The following is a 19,040-nucleotide window of genomic DNA, read 5'->3' as shown; positions in this document are numbered from 1 at the left end:
GGGGGGGGGTGGGGGGAAGTGGAAGTGGCCTGAGAAATAAATAGGAGGGTGGAGGGACTTTAGCTGCAAAGGTTGATGCAGGTGGGGGGTGATTGTGATTGGTCAGTGGGGAGGGTGGAGCAGTTAGGTTGAAAAGAATATGGACAGGTGGGGCAGGTCAAGACTTTGGTGCCGAATTTGAGGGTTGGATCTGGGGTGATGTGAGGGGAGGGGAGATTTGGAAACTAGTGAAGTTGACATTGATTCCGTGTGGTTGAAGGGTCCCAAGGCAGAAGATGAGGTGTTCTTCCTCCAGCTGTCGGCTGGCTTGGATTTGGCGGTGGAGGAGGCCCAGGACTTGCATGTCCTTGAGGGAGTGGGAGGGGAGTTGAAGTAGTCGACCACAGGGAGGTTGGGTTGTAGGGTGCATGTGTCCCAGAGATATTCACTGAAAAGATCTGCGAGTTAGCATTCTGTCTCCCCGATGTAGAGGAGACCACATTGAGAGCAACGGACACTGCAGATGAGGTGGGTGGATGTGCAGGAAAATCTCTGCTCGATGTGAAAAGATCCCTTGGGGCCTTTGACAGAGGTGAAGGGAGAGGTGTGGGCATAGGTTTTACACCTCTGGCGGTAACAACAGATGGGGGCAGGGGTGGAGGGAAACGTGGACCTAACCAGGGAGTCACAGAAGGAATGGTCTCTGTGGAATGCAAATAGGAGTGGGGAGGGAAATATATCTCTGGTGTTGGGGTCTGATTGTAGATGGAAAAAATGGCAGAGCATAATGTGCTATATCTGGATATTAGTGGGGGAAAGGTGAGGACCAGTGGGGTTTTATTCTTTTTACGGCTGGAGGGGTGAGGTTCAAGGATGGACGTGCAAGAAGTGGAGGAGGTACGCTGGAGGGCATTGTTGATCACGTCAGAGAGAAAATTGTGGTCCTGGAAATAGAAGGCCCTCTGTGATGTGCTGGAATGGGATTATTCCTCCTGTGAGCAGATACGGTGAAGGCAGAGGAATTGGGAGTAAGGGATCACATTTTTACAGGAGGGCACTGGGGAGAAGGGTAATCCAAGTACTGTAGGAATCAATGGATTTGAAATAGATGTCTGTGTTGAGTCAGTTGCTGGAGATGGAGATGAGAGGTCGAGGAAGGGGAGAGAGGTGTCCGAGATGGTCCAGGTATGCTTAAAGTTAGGGTGGAAGGTGTTAGTGAAGTTCATGAACTGTTCCCCATCCTTGTGGGAGCATGAGGTGGCAGCAATACAGGCATGAATGCAATGGAGGAATCGGTGGGGGATGTTGCCATAGAAGATAGACTGTTCCACATATCCTCCAAAGAGACTGGTATAGCTGGGGCCCATGCAGGGTGCCCATAGCTACCCCTTTGGTCTGAGGGAAGTTGGAAGATTCAAAGGAGAAATTGTTGAGGGTGAGGACTACATTTGCCAATTGAAAGAGTGTGTTGGTGGAGGGGTACTGGTTGTGTTGGTGGGAGACGGAAAAACAGAGGGTTTGGAGGCCTTTACCATGGTTGTTTGATGTGTATGGGGACTGGGTATCCATGTTGGGGACCGGAGAAACAAAAGTCATGGAGGAGGTGGAGGGTGTGAGTCGGGTCCTGAATGTATGTGGGAAGTTCCTGGACTAAAGGGGACAGGACAGTGTCAAGATAGGAGGAGATACATTTGGTGGGGCAGGAGTAGGCACAGGTAATAATTCAGTGAACCTTAAGTTCACCTGGACCATCTTGGATACTTCCCTCCCCTTCCTGGGCCTCTCTGCCTCCATCTCTGGCAACTGACTCAACACAGACTTCTATTTCAAAATCACTGACTCCCACAACTACCTGGACTACACTTCCTCGCATCCATCTCCTGCAAAAATGCAATCCCTTACTCCCAATGTCTCCGCCATATCTGCTCCCAGGAGGAGCCACTCCAGGACATTTCAGATGGCCTCCTATTTCCAGGATGTTATCAACAATGCCCTCCAGTGCAACTCCTCCACGTCTTACACCTCTGCCCTTGAACCCACCCCTCCAACCACAACAAGGAAAGAACCACTCTGGTCCTCACCTTCTATCCCACTAATGTTCAGATACATGCATTATCCTCCACTATTTCTGCCACCTACAAACAGACTCCAGCACCAGAAATATATTTCTCTCCCCACCCCAATTTGCATTCAGCAGAGACCACTCCCCCTGTGACTCTCTCGTTACATCCAGGCCCCCCAAGAACCCACCCTCCACACCCGGCACCTTCTTTGCAGCCGCAAGAAGAGTAGAACCTGCACTCACACCTCCCCCCTCACTTCCGTCCAAGGCCCCAGAGGATGTTTTCACATCATGCACATCCACCCACCTCATCCACGGTGTCCATTGATCTCAATGTGGTCTCCTCTACAGCGGAGAGACAGAATGCCAACTTGAGGAATGTTTCAGGAAACACCTCTGGTACACACACACCCTACAACCCCACCACCCTATGGCCGACTACTTCAACTCCCCCTCCCACTCCCCTAAGGAAATGCAAGTCCTGGACATCCTCTACTGCCAAATCCAAGCCGCCTGACAGCTGGAGTAAGAACGCCTCATCTTACAGCTTGTGACCTTTCAGCCGTACGGTATCAATGTCAACTTAGGGCGGCACGATGGCTCAGTGGTTAGCAACTGTTGCCTCACAGCTCCAAGCACCCTGGTTTGATCCCAGATCGGGTGACTGTGCAGGTTTCCACCAGTGGTTCTGTTTTCCTCCCACAGTCTAAAGATGTGCAGGTTAGAAGAATAGGCCAAGCAAAATTGCCCATACTGTTCAGGGATGTGTAGGTTAGGTGCATTAGTCAGGGGTAAATATAGAGTAATAGGGTAAAAGAAATGGGTCTGGGTGGGTTACTCTTCGGAGAGTCAGTGAGGACCTGCTGGGCCAAATTGCCTGTTTCCACACTGTACGTATTCTGATACGCTAGTTTCCAAATCTCCCCTCCCCCTCATCTCATTCCAGATCCAACCCTCCAACTCAACACCACCCTTTTGACCTGCCCCACATGTCCATCTTCCTTCCCACCTAACACATTCACCTTTCCCACTGACCTATCACAATCATCCCCACCTACCTCCACCTGCCTTCTTTCCACCTCCACCCTCCTATTTATTTCTGGCCCGAAACATTGACTGTCCTGCTCCTCGGATGCTGCCTGACCTGCTGTCCTTTTCCAGCACCACACTTAGGGGTGGCATGGTGGCTCAGTGGTTAGCACTGCTACCTCGCAGCGCCAGGGGACCAGATATGATTCCTGCCTTGAGCGACTGTCTGTGTGGAGTTTGCACATTCGCCCTGTGTCTGCGTGGGTTTCCTCCAGGAGCTCTGGTTTCCGCCCACAGACCAAAGATGTGCAGGTCAGGTGAATTGGCCATGCTAAATTGCCCATAGTGTTCAAGGATGTGTGGGTTAGGTGCATTAGTCAGGGGTAAATATAGGGAAATGGGTTGGGTGGGTTACTCTTTGGAAAGTCAGTGTGGACTTGTTGGGGCTGAAGGGCCTGTTTCCACACTGTATAGATTGTATGATTATATAATGATACTTTCAACTCTGACTTTCCAGCATCTACAGTCTTCACTTTCTCTCAAATGTTGCAGTTAACCTACACACAGCAAAATTCTATAAAAAATGCCTCAGGGAAGGCCTGTTCAATCTGAGCCTTTCTCTTGTCACTGTCCATCAGTCTGCTCTGACAAGCATACCTGCTTATCTCCTCTGCTTAGTAACTCTGGTGGTATAGTTTCAGTTTGTGGAGAGACTCCACATGCTGTGATATCCTGTGCTTTTGCTAATTTAATCTTACATAACAGTTTTGCCATCCCCAAACTTCCTGTTTGAAATATTTCAATGACTGGGATGATGGTTTCCTGTCATGGGTGAAATTACACGTAGACCTGAAACAAAATATGCCTGTTGTCCATCTAATTCAGAACATACTCTGGTGATCTAAGCAAATATGAAGGGAAACAGAGGAAAAGAAGAGAGTAAACCTTTACTGCCTGAGAAGCTAAGGACTCAGAAATTAAAAATTCAAGCTGTCAATTTCAGGAGTAAAATTCAGAAATATTACCACATGCAAGGAGTTGGGATCTGTGTCCTACAGAGGTGAGAGGTTACCTCACTCCTGAGCCTGATGGAAGTGGATACAGACTGCCCTCCAATTAGACACATTGTGTGTGGGGTAATAGCAGGGGTCATTAGTGAAACAGGGAGGGAGAGAGAAGACAAAGTAACAATACCAAAGTCAAAGGAACTGAAGTGGATGAACAGAAAGATAAGTAAAGAGTGAGGAAATGAATAGAGACTCAAATATACAAATGTGGTGACAGACTGAATGAAGGGAGGTGGTCAAGGCAAAATCAATGATATTAAAGAGAGAGAGAGAGAAAAATGAACAGCAAATAAAAAGCAACACTGTCCCCTCAAACACTCCCAGGACAGATACAACATGGGATTTGATGCAAAATAAAGTAAAATGATGTGTTTCTTGATCCTCTGCTGCTGCAGCTTTTGCCTCCTATTGATTTGATCCCTTTCTGTTTGCTCACAGTGTGTCCCATGGCATCATTTTCCAGAAACCTAAATATGTGCGATTGAAGAATTGGCAGAGTGGGAACGTCTTCTACGACACTCTCTACCAGCAGGCACACAAGGTTTGATATAGTTTGTATTGCTTCAGGGGAAGGGGAAGGGATCAGTGTGATGTATTGCCCCAGTGAAGGGACAAAAGAGGTCAACAACATTGGTCAGTGAGGCAGGCAGTGTTTTATGATACCTCAACAAAGAAAGAGCTCAGTGTAATTAGTGTGTTTTCCAAATGATGATCAACTGGAATCTATAGAGGACCTGAAAGATCTCTGGATCCTGGGTTTGTCAGTTCATCATTACAAACAGCTCCAGAAGCCACTGAGCCAGAGAAAATCCACTGCACGGACAGAGGCAATTCTGCCCATTGTGGCTAAGTTATCTGACAAACAGGCTATCCAGCATCACCCTATTGCTCTGATATTGGTCCATGTGACAGCAAGTTTCAGGCCTCAGCTGCACATCCAGACCCTCGTTGATGAGTCATGCCTCTTCTGCCTCTTCCATACTTTCAAACATTAACTTCCAGAGCCCTACCACCCTCTGGGTGAAAATGAAAGCAAGTGTAAGAGCCAATGGATCCATATAAAATTAGATCCACAAGTTCACATACAATGCAAAAATTGGTCGGTATACCTAAAGCAGGTGGACCGTAGCAGTTCAAGAAGGCAGCTCACAACCACTTTTTAAAGGGCGACTAGGGGCAGGCAAGAAACGCTGACCAGCCGGTCATCTTCCTTGTGCTTTGAAAGTCAGCAACAATGCTTGGCCTGCATGTAATAATCCTGCTCAAGATGGGATGTCCACCACCATTTAACAGGACATCTGGCCTCTGAGGCTACTGGGCAATCAAAAGACTACTGATCATTTGTCCAGACAGTTCCTCTGGGAACTGTGGCCATTCCTGGATTTGCAAGCACCCAACCACCACCCAAAACCATGCAAAACCTAACCCCAATCAAGCCTACACCATGTCTACCCAGGTGCCCAAACTAGCCCTGTACCACCCAATAAATATTCCAACTTTGCCCCACCCACAATCCTGTACCCTAAACCTATGCCTGCTCATCCACTTAAATCTCTTCTCTGTGCCTCTGCCCTTATCCAATTCCCCAACAAAACCCAATCCAAAATTAATCAAATATCCTAAACTCAACCAAAAATCCCCACTGTCCTCAACCAAACTCATCTCCATCTTCCCCTCTTCTCCAGTGTCATGCCGAGACCTGCCCACCTACTGGGCAAGTGTCTATTAACTCTTTCCTCAGAATTTGAAGGTCGTGGGTTCTATTGATGATGTCGACATGGATTCAAATTTTGCTAAATTATAAGAGTAGACAGGAATCAATTTTTTCCCTGATGGAAGGATGAATGACAGTAGGGCATAGGGTAAGCTAAAGGGCAAAAGATTTAGATGAGATGTGAAGAGAAACCTTTTCAGAGTGTGGTGGGAATCTGGAACTGTTTGCCGGTAAAGGTGGGAGAGAGGTGGGAGTACTCATAATTTAATAAAGATTTAGATGTGCAATGACTGTAGTAAGGCATACAATGCTATGGAGAAAGTGAGGACTGCAGATGCTAGAGGGTCAGAGTCAAAAGTGTGGCACTGGAAAAGCACAGCAGGTCAGGCAGCATCTGAAGAGCAGGAGAGTCAATATTTCTGGCAGAAGCCCTTCATCAGGAACATGAGGGGTGCAGAAGGGGGCTGAGAAATAAATAGGAGGGTGGAGAGGGCATGGGGCAAACGTAGCTGGAAAGGCAATAGGTGGATGCAGGTGTGGTGTGATTGTGATAGGTCGATGGAAAGGGTGGAGCAGATAGGTGGGAAGGAAGATTGACAGGTGGGGCAGGTCAAGAGAGCGGTGCCGAGTTGGAAGGTTCGATCTCCAATGTGGTGTGGGGAGGGGAGATTTAGAAACTAGTGAGGTTGACATTGATGCCATGTGGTTGAGGCGGAAGATGAGGCGCTCTTCCTCCAATCATTGGGTGGTATGGATTTGACAGTGGAGGAGACCCAGGACTTGCATGTCTTTGGGGGATTGGGAGAGGGAGTTGAAGTAGTCGGCCACAGGGCGGTGGGGTTGTAAGGTGTGTGTCCCCCAGAGATATTCCCTGAAATGCTCTGCAAGTTGCCATTCTGTCTCCCCGATATAGAGTAACAGACATAATAGATGAAATGGGTGGATGTGCAAGAAAACCACTGTCAGATATGAAAAGATCCTTTGGGGTCTTGGATGGAGGTGAGGGGGAAGGTGGGCACAGGTTTTACACCTCTTGTGGTGGCAACGGAAGGTGGTTTGGTGCGACATGGACCTAACGAGGGAGTTGCGGAGGGAATGGTCTCTGTGGAGTGCAGACCAGGGTGGGGAGGGAAATATATCTCTGGTGTGGTCTGAATGTAGGTGGCTGAAATGGCGGAGGATAATGTGTTGTATCCAGAGATTAGGTGGGTAGAAGGTAAGGACTGGGGCATTCTATCCTTGTTGTAGTTGGATGGGTGGGGTTCAAGGGTGGAGGTGCGGGAAGTGGAGGAGATGTGTTGGAGGGCATTGTTGATCACGTGGTAGAGGAATTTGTGTTCCTTTAAATAGGAGGGCACCTGGGATGTCCTGGAGTGCAGTTGTTGCTCCTGGGAGTAGATACAGCAGTGACAGAGGAATTGGGAGCAAGAGATCTCATTTTCACAGGCAGTGGGAGAGGGGATGGTGGGAGTGGGAGGAACTCTAGTCCAGGTAGCTGTGGGAGTCAGTAGGTTTGAAATAGATGTCCATGATGAGTTGGTCACCGGAGATGGACATGAGTCAGAAGTAAATATAGCGTAGGGGAAATGGGTCTGGGTGAGTTACTCGTTGCAAGGTCGGTGTGAATTTGTTGGGCCAAATGGCCTGTTTCCATACTTTAGGGAATCTAATCTAATCTAATCTAATGGAGAGGTCCAGGAAGGCGAGGGAGGTGTCCAAGATGGCCCAGGTGAACTTAAGGTCAGGGTGGAAGGTGTTAGTGAAGTTGATGAACTATTCTCATGGGAGCACAAGGTAGTGCCGATACAGTCATCAATGTTGCAGAAGAAAAGATGGGGGATGGTGCTGGTGTAACTGTGGAGGATGAACTTTAACCACATGTCATCAACATCGAACACACTAGTTTTGGAATCTCCCCTCCCCCACCTTATCCCAGATCTAACTCTCTAACTTGACACCGTCCTCCCCCTCTACCTGTTCATCTCCCCCCCCATCCCATCTGTTCCACATTCTCCACTGACTTATCACAATTACCCCCACCTGTATCCACCTATTTCTTCCCAGCTACCTTCCCCCAGCCCTAACCCCACCCTCCTATTTATCTCTTAGCTGCCTTTCACCACCAACCCTCTCCCGCCAACCCCTGCCCCACACCACATTCCTGATGAAGAGCTTATGCCAGAACCTTCAACTCTCTTGCATCTGGGATACCAGACTCTGGGCCAAATGCTGGAAAATAAAATTAGACTAGTTTGCTGTTTTTGACTAGCACAGACATAATGGACCAAAGAGCCTGTTTCTTTGCTGTAGCTAACTATGACTCTGTGACTCATTCAGAGACCAGAACAGACAGGTTTGACCAAATGATCACATTGTAACAATATTGTGATTATGTTAAACTGAGTCACACAGAATGAATGTGCAGGAACTGTGAGACAATACACCATTGATGCCATAAAGTACAAGGTTTGATGTAAACCAGGAAAACTGCCCTAATATTCTGAATATTTCCAGTATTGTGAAAGAGAGTTTCATGTATTAGTTTCAAAGTTTTACAGAGTTTCACATCCGTGAGTTGTATTTATGGGGCGCAGTTGAACTATCAGATTACAGGAACTGGTATTGAGACACACACAGGCTGCACAGGAGCTCAGAGCAAGACACGCAAATGGGCATTTAAAAACTGATAAAGATACCTTCAGGCTGCCAAGAACTGACAACGAGGCACACACATTAACTGTATAAGAGCTGACACTGAGACACTTGCAGAGTATGCAGGAGGCAACACTGAGACACAAACAGTTGCTTTCACTGAACGTAATTTGAGCCACACAAGAGCAGAAGCTGAGAGGCAAATTTTGACTGAACATAAACTGACACAATACACACATGGACAGTTCAGCAGCTCACAATGATACACTCACAGTTTGCACAGGAACCTACTCTGAGACAGTTGATACTCTACAGAAGCGCACACTGAGACATACATTTCGGCTGTACTGCTGGTGACATGGGCACAACCTGAGGCATACAAGGGCAGAGGCTGAGGAAACAAATTTGGACTGTATGGGAATTGATACTGAGACACACGTGGGCCGTACAGAGCTATCATTGAAACACGTGTGCATGCACCAGACAGCAGCTAAAGCTGAGACACACGTGAACTACACAGGAGTTATTCCTGAGACTCGTGTAACATACAGGTTCTAACACTGAGACAATGAACCTTTGTTTGTGCTGGCTGCAAAATGTGGTTCAAACCAGAAGTTGAATGCTGTTATGCCTCTGACAAATCTTATTTGGGAATTGCCCAGATTTGCAATTATAAGCAAATGAGTTATTAGATCACCAAAAAGCATTAAGTTATTGTTTTGGGGGGAGGGTATTCTTGGAAACAGGCCCTTCGGCCCAACGAGTCCACACCGATCCACCGAAGCGCACCCACCCAGACCAATTCCCCTACATTTACCCCTGCACCTAACACTACGGACAATCTAGCATGGCCAATTCACCTAACCTGCACATTTTTGGACTGTGGGAGGAAACCGGCGGAAACCCACGCGGACACGAGGCGAATGTGCAAACTCCACACAGACAGTCGCCTGAGGCGGGAATTGAATCCGGGCCTCTGGCACTGTGATGCAGCAGTGTTAACCACTGTGCCACCCAGAAATTTCATCAAAAAACTGAATGCCAACTGTGATTTTCCTCCATGCCCTGCAATTAAGCCCGTGGAATCCTTGTTTGTTGCCTGCTGCTTTGCTTTCAGCTCTGTTTAACTCTGTAACAACAGAGAATTACACACAAGCTTAGGTGGGGTCAGCCGACAGTGACTAGAGAGTCCACTCCTAGTCACCCGACATTGAAAGGTAATTTTCTTAGAGAGAGAAGCCCATGACCTACTCTCTGTGGGTCAGGTTTGGACAACCTGTCCTTTCATCTGAACAGTCATAGAGTCATACAGCATTGAAACAGGCCCTTCAGCCCACTAACAAACATCAAACTACACTAACCCCATTGACATGTTCCATTGCTTACTATGCCCTGGCATTTTACGTACTCATCCAGATGCTTCTTAAGTGTTGTGAAAGTACTTCCCTCCGCCACCCTCTTTCTATATATCTACATACTTGGGGTGAAAAAAGTTTCTCAATCTCCTGTAAACCACTTACTACTCACCTTAAACTTATTCCCTCTGGTCTGAGAGACACCTGGAAGAGATTCTCCCAAGGTACTCTGTCTATGCCTGACATAATTTTGTATACTGAAAACAGATCCCCATTCAGCCTCCTCTGTTCGAAGGAAACCCAGCCTATCCAATTTCTCCTCACAACTGAGGCTTTCCATCCCAGGCAGCATCTGTGATGGTGTTGGAGATGCTGTTCTCAATCCAGACTAACTGAGGTCCCCCAGTCAGGAAGTCCAGGATCTAGTTACACAGAGAGGCCCAGCAGACTCAGGTTTCCAATCAGGCGCTGAGGAATGATGGTGTTTAATGCAAAACTATTGGTCAGAGCACTGAGTATAAGAGTTGGGAGGTCATGATGCAGCTGTACAGGACATTGGTTAGGCCACTTTTGGAATATTATGTGCATCTGGTCTCCTTCCTGAAGGAAGGATGTTGTGAAACTTGAAAGGGTTCAGAAAAGATTTACAAGAATGTTGTTAGGGTTGGAAGGTTTGAGCTGTAGGGAGAGGCTGAATAGGATCTTTTCCCTGTAGCGTCAGAGACCTTAGGGAGATTTATAAAATCATGACGGGCATGGATAGCGTAAATAGACAGGGTATTTTCCCTGGGGTGGGGGAGTCCAGAACTAGAGGGCATAGATTTAGGGTGAGAATGGAAAGATTTAAAATGGACCTAATTGGCAACCTTTTCATACAAAGGGTGGTGCATGTATGGAATAAGCTGCCAAAGGAAGTGATGGAGGCTAATACTATTACAAAATTTAAAAGACATCTGGATGGGTTTATGAATAGGAAGGATTTAAAGGGATATGGGCCAAGCGCTGACAAATGGGACTCGATTAAATTTAGGATATCTGGTGGGCATAGAAGAGTTGGACCAAAGTGTCTGTTTCTGTGTTGTACATCTCTATGACTTTAATAAGTGACACAGTCATTTGCTGGCTCATTTTCAAGAACAATGCCTGAAACAGTCAGAATTAACCTGCCTGGTTTACATTTCAAGAAAGTTTGTTAACTATCTGTGGTGATGTCTTTAACAATCAGATCTCACTTACCAACCAATCAATTTGGTTCATGTGGTATAAAGGTTAGTTTTTCCTTGTTAATTGGTATTCTTGTGAATAATGTATAGTTAGGGGCACAGATAGGTATGTATATGGTCACAGGCGAGACTCCAGGATAGTGTGTTGCCTCCCTGGTGCCAGACTCAAGGCTGTATCTGAGTGGGCACAGGATATTCTCAATACATACCTGGCAGGGGAGACTCCCCTTGATGCAGAACCGCTATCACTGGAAGATCCTGAGTTTGTCGCTGGATTGTGAACAGAACCTAGAAGATCATTGGTTGAGCTCATTTGTATGTACCAGATCTTTATGCTGGCTTTAGCCTAACACCAATTCAGTGACCATGGCCTCTGTTAGTGCCTGCACTCCAGACCAGGGGGTCCGCAGTACAGACAGGGTGACTATGAAGAAGGTGGAGGAAGGATCGCAGATCAACTGGACCTTCTTTCTGAGGGACAGTCCTCCTGGATTGCTGCAGGTTCCAAGCGGCAGATATTTTCTGCCGACAGGACTTCCCCAGTATAAGCTGCTTCCATGTGATCTTCACGAACGTGAACAATGTGAGTGTCTCCTGAAAGTATTTGAGGAGAAAGGAAGTGAGGGCCTCCTCTCCATCCTGTCTGTGGCACCAATTGCTCATTCTCCCTGCACAGAGGAGCTGGCTTGTTGCAATTCATATGTACAACCCCCACATCCCAGCAGCAGATGTCCTGACCTTCCTAGGAATTTATGTACAACTAGAAGGAGGAAGCACAGACATGGTGTACCCCTTCAGAATCTGTACCACCAAGCGGCTGATCAAGGTGACCCTGAAAATAGATGCCAGTGGGAACATCCTCCACCCAGCCCCCGCCAGGCTTCACGATCGGTGGGAGATGAGGCTACCTGACATCCACGGGGCAGCCGAGAGTGTGCAAAACCTGCATATGGTAGTGGACTGCATAGTGACCCTCTGCAGGAACTGCAAACAGGAGGGGAACCTCAGTAAGGACTGCAAGAAGTCCAAGGTTCCCGAAGAAGGGGGAGGGGGCATATAAGCCCAGATGACCAGAAGTGACAACGCAAGCCATGGAATCCCAAAGATCAGTAAGGTGCCACCCTCTAGCAAGAAAACTGAAACAAGGTGCACCAGATGAGGGACAGGCCAGAAAGGGGAAAAAGGTTTTGCACTTCTCTGTTTCCTCCCATAGTCCAAAGATGCGCAGGTCAGGTGGAGCGGACATGCTAAATTGCCCGCTCCACCTGACCTGTATTAGTCAGGGGTAAATGTAGGGAAATGGGTTCGGGTGAGTTACTCTTCAGAGGGTCGGTGTGGACTTGTTGGGCCGAAGGGCCTGTTTCCACGATTTATGGAATCTAAAAAAAATGTCGTGCGCCCACACCTCCCCCCTTCACCTTCGACCAAGGCCCCAAAGGATCCTTCCACATCCGACAGAAATTTACCTGTACTTCCACCAATGTCATCTACTGTGTGCGTGCACACAATGTGGCCTCCTCTACATCGGGGAGACAGGACGCCAATGTGCAGATCGTTTCAAAGAACATCTCTGCGACACCCTCACCAACCAATCCCACCGCCCTGTGGCTGGACACTTCAACTCCCCCTCCCACTCCACCATGGACATGCAGATCCTGGACCTCCTCCATCGCCAAACCCTAACCTCCCGACACCTGGAGGAAGAATGCCTCATCTTCCTCCTTGGGGCCTTGTAACCACACAGGATTAATGTGGATTTCACCGGTTTCGTCATTTCCACTCCCCCCATCTTATCCCAATCCCAAGCCTCCAACTTGGCGCAACCCTCTTGACCTATCCATTGTCTTTCCCATCTATCTGCTCCACTCCCTGTCTGACCCATCATATTCTCCCCCGCCTTCATCTACCTATTGCACTCACAGCTATCTTCCCTCAGCCCCACCACCTTCCCATTTATCTCTCAGCCCTCGGCCCACAAGTCCCCTTGCTGATGAAGGGCCTATGCCTGAAACATTGATTCTCCTGCTCCTTGGATACTGCCTGACCAGCTGTGCTTTTCTAGCACTGCACTCTCAATATCAGACAGTACGTACAGAAATGCTCCCTGAGACTATTTAATGGGTACACTCTGGCAAGGAGTGAGCGGCTGTTTTTTCTGCAGCAGCTCCCCCTCCTCTCAGACCCTCCAGACCATCCATTCGCATTGATGATACAGTTGAAGTCTCTGGTCAGAATAACCTGCCTGGATGTAACCAGCAGCAGGGGGAGCTGTTGGCTACGTCCAGGCAGGTTATTCTGGCCAGAGATTTCAACTGCATCATCAATGAGAACGGATGAGCTGGAGGGGCTGGAGCGAACTGGACACCATGTCTTGATTCCTGATGGAAACAGTTAAAATCGCCAAGCTGTACGTCGCCTTCAGCACCTCTGCAGATTAGCGCAGCATAGATACACCTGGCTGGGGCCAGACGTGTGTACCCAGTCAAGGATAGGTTTCCTGTTTGCGTAATACACATTCAAACTAGTGTCCTCCTCTGACCACTCCTTCCTGTTGGCTGACTAATGCCTACAGGACAACTTGGCAAGGGAATGTGGAAGCTGAACGTGAAACTGTTCACTGCAGAAACCATTCAGGAGCTCAAAAAGGATTATACAGGTTGGAGAACTGTGAATCCCCCCTTTCAGTGTCCAGCAGACTCATGAGATGCAATCACGGGAACATCAAGAGGTTCTTTATCTTCAGCAGTGTTCAGAAGATGAGAAAGTGGTGGGAAAATTGTCCAAACGCCAGAAAATCATGTCATTTTTCCTACTCATGCTGCAGGAGATTGTGTCAATGTTACAGAGAATTTTCAGCAGGTGAAGAGCCAGCAAGCCTCGCTCTTTGCCTCAGAGGCTTCCAAGATAATCTTCTGGCGCTGGGTCTGAACCGTCGAGCCAATTGAGGCGTCCTCACATTTCATCTTCGAGAAAGTGCACAGGGAGAGCTCAGCAGTCTGAAGGAAGAAGATAGCTCAGTAACATTGTCTCAGCCTGAAGTACTGAGGATCAGCAAATTCTATGATGCCAGTCTATATGGCATGAAGCCCCCAGACAGCGCGGCCTCCCAGTCATCTCTGTCCTCCCTCATGGAGATCCTACATTTGGGAGAGGCTGGACCAGCCTCTGATGAGGTTGATGAAGGCCTTCGAGTCTTTAGAAAAGAATAAAACTCCTGGAAGGAGCAGCTTACCAGCCAAGTTGTATTTGACTCTGTGGATCATGATTGTCCAGGACCTACTGAAGGTGTATGAAAGTATGCTTCTTTCAGGTACCTTGTGCTGATCCATTAGGAAAAGTATCACCACGCTTATCTTCAAGCGGAAGGGAGAGAGAGAGGAAATTAGAAACTGGTAACCAATCTCATTGATGACTGCAGACTACAAAATCCAATCTAAGGTCATCTCCAGTGTCAGGTCTGCTCTGGGATCCATTATTCACCCCAACCAAATTAATGCTGTACCAGGCAGGACGAGCTCTAAGAGCCTCCACTCCTCAAAGATATGATCACCTCCATGCAGCACGAGGGGTGGGCACCTGCCTTATCAGCCTGGACCAGGAGAAGGCCTTTGACAGGCAATTGCACATGTACATGTGGGACAAGCTGTCCAAAGTGGTCTTTGGTGAGGGAATCTGTACATCATTCGTGCAGCCTGAATTAATAGATGGGAATCAGAAAGATTACTGATCAGATCTGGAGTCAGGCATGGCTGCTCACTCTCTCCTGCCTTGTTTGTGTGTTGTACAGAGCCCTTTGCTGAATCTATCAGGAAAGATGCGGGCCTGAGAGGGGTTACTATTCAAGGCAATGGAGACCTGCAGGTCAAACTACCATCTATATGTGGATGATGTTGCCGTTTTCTGCTCAGATCTGCTGTCTATACGCGGACAGTTCAAACTGGCCCTTGGGAGCCAGGTAAATTGAGGCAAGAGCGAGACCATGTTCTTTAGGAACTGACCGACCGATCCTTCATCCCCTTCACTGTCAGGACAGATTACCTGTTGGGAATGTGGTTCGGAGAGGTATGTAAAACCTTGAGAGGAGCACATTGCTAAAGTGAAGCAAAATCTGGTCTTTTGACAGCACCACTCCCTCTCCATTGCGGGTAAAACCGTGGTCATTGGGTGTGACATACTCTCTCTGTTGTATGTGGTGCAGGTCTGGCCCATCCCCCAAACTGTGTTGTTTCAGTCACCCAAGCCATTTTCCATTTTATCTGGAGGTCTAAAATGGATGTTGACTGGACTCCATGCACAGAACGCTTGATATGGAGGGGGCAAGGTGAAGTATGCACTTACCTTGTTGACCACCGTGTGTGACTGCATCAAGCTGTGGGTAGACCTCAGTATGCCTGAAAAAATTGCCTCTTAAGTCTCTTTTACATCTTTCCCCTCTCACCCTAAACCTATGCCCTCTAGTTCTGCATAAGCTCGGGAACAGGAAGGGTACAATCATTTTGACAGGATTGTACTGCAAGCCTCCCAACAACTGGCAGGTGAGAGAGAACAGATATGTGGACAGATTATGGGAAAATGTAAAAACAACAGTGTTGATGTGGTGGTCTATACTTTGGAGAGTGTAGTCAGTCCCTACACTGATTAAGTCTTGTTTAATGCAAGACCTTGGATGAGGGACAATTTGTTAGGTGTGTCCAGAACAGTTTTTTTGAAACAAACGAAGGGGGCCATGATAGACCAACAAGGGAAGGGGCCATGCTAGACCTAGAATTGGGGAATGAGTCCAGCCCTGTGCTTGAAATTTCAGTGGGGGAAGAACAGTGAATATAATTCTGTAAATTTTAAGTTACTTATGGAAAAGGATAAGAGTAGTCCTCGGGTGGAAGTTAGCGGATAGCTAGCTACAATAATATGAGAAGGAAACGGAAATATAGATTTGGGGTGGCTGTATGAGGGTAAATTCACATCTTTTGTAGGCTAATTATTTAGCATGTTCCTGTGAAAATGGAAGATAACAATGGCAAGATTCAGGAAACTTTGATGAAAAGAAATTAAGATCTTAATCAAAAGTAAACAGGAAGCATATATAAGGTTTGAGAAACTGAAGACAGACCAGAGCCCTCAAAAAATACAAAGGTAGCAGGAAAGAAATCAAACAAGGAATTTGAAGAGCTTAAAGGGGCTATGGCAAATAGGATTATGGAAAATCCCAGATTAGAGACAACAAAAGTGCAGATGCTGGAATACAAAGCAGACAAACAGGAAGAACATAACAAGCCAGGCAACATCAGAAGTCTGAAGAAGGGTTATACCCAAAACGGTGACTTCTCTACCTCCTGATGCTGCTTGGCTTGCTGTGTTCGTCCAGCTTCCTGTTTGTCTACTGTGGGAAATCCCAAGCTATTTTACACATACAAGAGGGAGCAAGCAGGTAGTTAAAAAAAGGATAGGTCAATTCAAGGACAAAGGAGGGAATTTAATATGTGGATCCAGAAGAAGTGGATGCGGTCGTTAATTAATTATTTGCATTGGTATTCATGAAGGAGACTGGACATGGTGGCTGGTGAGTCTTGGGAGAGATACGTTAATATTCTTGGGCACATCAATGTATAAGAGAAGGAGGTGTGGTGTTTTAAAATAGCATTAAGGTAGATAAATCCTCAGGACCTGATGGGATCTATCCCAGAATGCTGAGGGAGGCAGATGGCGTCTGAGGCCTTGTACAAAATCTTTGTATCTGCTTTATAGAGGTCAGAGAGGACTGGAGAACAGCGAATGTTGTTTCTTTATTTAAGAAAGGCAACAGGGACAATCCGGAAATTTATAGGCCAGCAAGCCTTATGTTTGTAGTAGGAACATTATTGGAGAAGATTCTTAGAGTTAGGATTTACACACGTTTGGAAAACAATGGACTTGTTAGATTAGGCAGCATTGCTTTGTGTGGGGAAGGTCATGTCTCACAAAATTGATTGAGTTTTTTGAGGAAGTGACAAAGATAACTGATGAGGGCAGGGTATAAACCTCAGCAAGGCCTTTGACAAGGTCCCTCATTGCAGGCTGATACAAAAGGTGAAGTCACATGAAATCCGTGGTCAGCTGGTAAGATGGATACAGAACAGACTTAATCATAGAAGACAGAGAGTAACAGTGGAAGGGCCTGTTTTGTGCTGTATAGTCCTTTGTTCTCACCCTGAGTGCAAGATGAAATGCTTTAACTAAAAGTGTCATTTTTAGCTATACTCAAACTCTAACATTTGTGTTATTGACAGAGTCTGCTGAATAATGTGCTCAAGTGAGAGAGTGCTGTCTTAAAGGATAACTAACAAGAAGAAAAGAAGGGCAATAGTGATAGGGGATTCCTTAGACAGGGGAGCAGACAAGCATTTCTGCAGCCGAAGATGTGACTCCAGGATGGTGCCAGGGTCAGGGATGCCACTGAATGGCTGCAGGACATCCTGAATGGTGATGAGTTAGAGGTTGTGTTGTTTCTAATGATATGGGCAAAGTGAAGAAAGACATCAAGAATTCAGGGAGTTAGGCAGTAGATTAAAAAGCAGAACCTCAATGGTTACAATCTCTAGATTACTCCCGGTGTCACATGCTAGCAAGTTTAGAAATAGAAAAATAGGACAGATGAATACATGGCTGAAGAGTTGGTGCAAAAGGAAGAGTTTTAGATTCTTGGATAACTGAGACTGTTTTTTTGGGCAAGGTGGAACATGTACTAATGGGATGGCCTGCACCTGCACCACATTGGGACTAAGTTTCTCACAAATTGATTTATTAGTGCTGTTGGGAAGAGTTTAACTTAGTCTAGGCAAGAGTAAGTGACATAGAATATTAATCAAGCTGAAACACAGCATGCTGCAGCAAAGGAAGGAAGTCAGAATGAGTTAATCTATGTCGAGTGTCAAGAGAGTACGGTAAGGCTGGAAGGTCTTCACTTTAATACTAGAAGTTTAATAGGTAATAGTGTGGATCAACACATGGGAGTATGATATTGTTGCCGTCACAGAAACATGATTGAGGGAAGGGCTGCACTGGCAACTCAATATTCCAGAGTATAGGATCTTTAGACGAAACAGAGGAGGGTGCAAAAAGGGTGCTGATCTAGTGCTATTAATTAAGGAGTCAATTATTGCAAGAAGGAGCAAAATATCTTGGAAGGACCCTAAAATGAGGTTTTTGGGGGTAGAACGTAGGAATGCTAAGGGGGCAGCTACTTTTCTGGAATGTCTTACAGGCCCTCAAAAAGTCAGCAGGAAATAGAGGAGCAAATATGTAGATAGTTCACAAAGGGTGACCACCAGGATGGACAGGCAGGTACTGCAGGAGTCTCCGATGCTATTCCCCTTTCTAACAGGCATACAGTTTTGAATAAAGTTGTGGGGAATAGCCTATCAGGAGAGTATAACAGCAGCAGCGAGGCCTGTGGCACCACAACTTGCCCCACAGTCGAGCAGGGTCGAGCAAAATCCAAATGAGTGATTATAGTCGGAGACTCACTGGCTAGACATTTCTGGGACTGCGTTGGAGACTCCAGGATGGTGTGTTGTCTCCCTTGTGCCAGAGTGAAGGATATCTCTGAGTGGTTGCATAAATTCTTAAGCGGGAGGGTGAACAGCCAAAGGTCATTGTGAACATTGGTACCTACATTGTAGATAGAAAGGGAGATGAGGTCCTGCGGAGTGAGTACAGGGAGTTAGGAATGAGGCTGAAAAGCAGGACCTCAAGGGCAGTAATCTCTGGTTACCGCCAGCCCCATGTGCTAGTGAGAGAAGGGACAAAAAGGTAATGAATGCATTGCTAAGGAGCTGATACAGGGACAGGGTTTCAGGTTCTTGGAACATTGGGACCTCTTCTGGGGCAGGGGTGACCTGTTCAAGAAGGATGGTTTGCACCTAAGCTGGAGGGGAACCAATATCCTTGCAGGGATGTTTACTAGTGCTACAAGAGTGGCAG

At 47.0% G+C, this 19,040-nt stretch overlaps 1 protein-coding gene across 3 annotated transcripts in view; it reads left to right on the top strand.

Annotated features, from left to right (window-relative positions):
* LOC122557039 (nitric oxide synthase, brain-like) overlaps positions 1-19,040 on the top strand; it is a 122,478-nt gene that overhangs the window by 10,504 nt on the left and 92,934 nt on the right. For 2 of the 3 annotated variants that reach the window (XM_043704266.1, XM_043704267.1), the window contains exon 2: positions 4,576-4,678. In XM_043704266.1, coding sequence (XP_043560201.1) covers positions 4,576-4,678 — 103 coding nt within the window. The remainder of the gene's footprint in view (positions 1-4,575; positions 4,679-19,040) is intronic. The other variant, XM_043704268.1, reaches the window with a different exon arrangement.

The sequence above is a fragment of the Chiloscyllium plagiosum genome, chromosome 15 (genome assembly GCF_004010195.1).
Source record: "Chiloscyllium plagiosum isolate BGI_BamShark_2017 chromosome 15, ASM401019v2, whole genome shotgun sequence".
Lineage (NCBI taxonomy): Eukaryota > Metazoa > Chordata > Chondrichthyes > Orectolobiformes > Hemiscylliidae > Chiloscyllium > Chiloscyllium plagiosum.
Note: the sequence above shows the minus strand (reverse complement) of the source record. Positions and strands in the feature narration are given on the sequence as shown.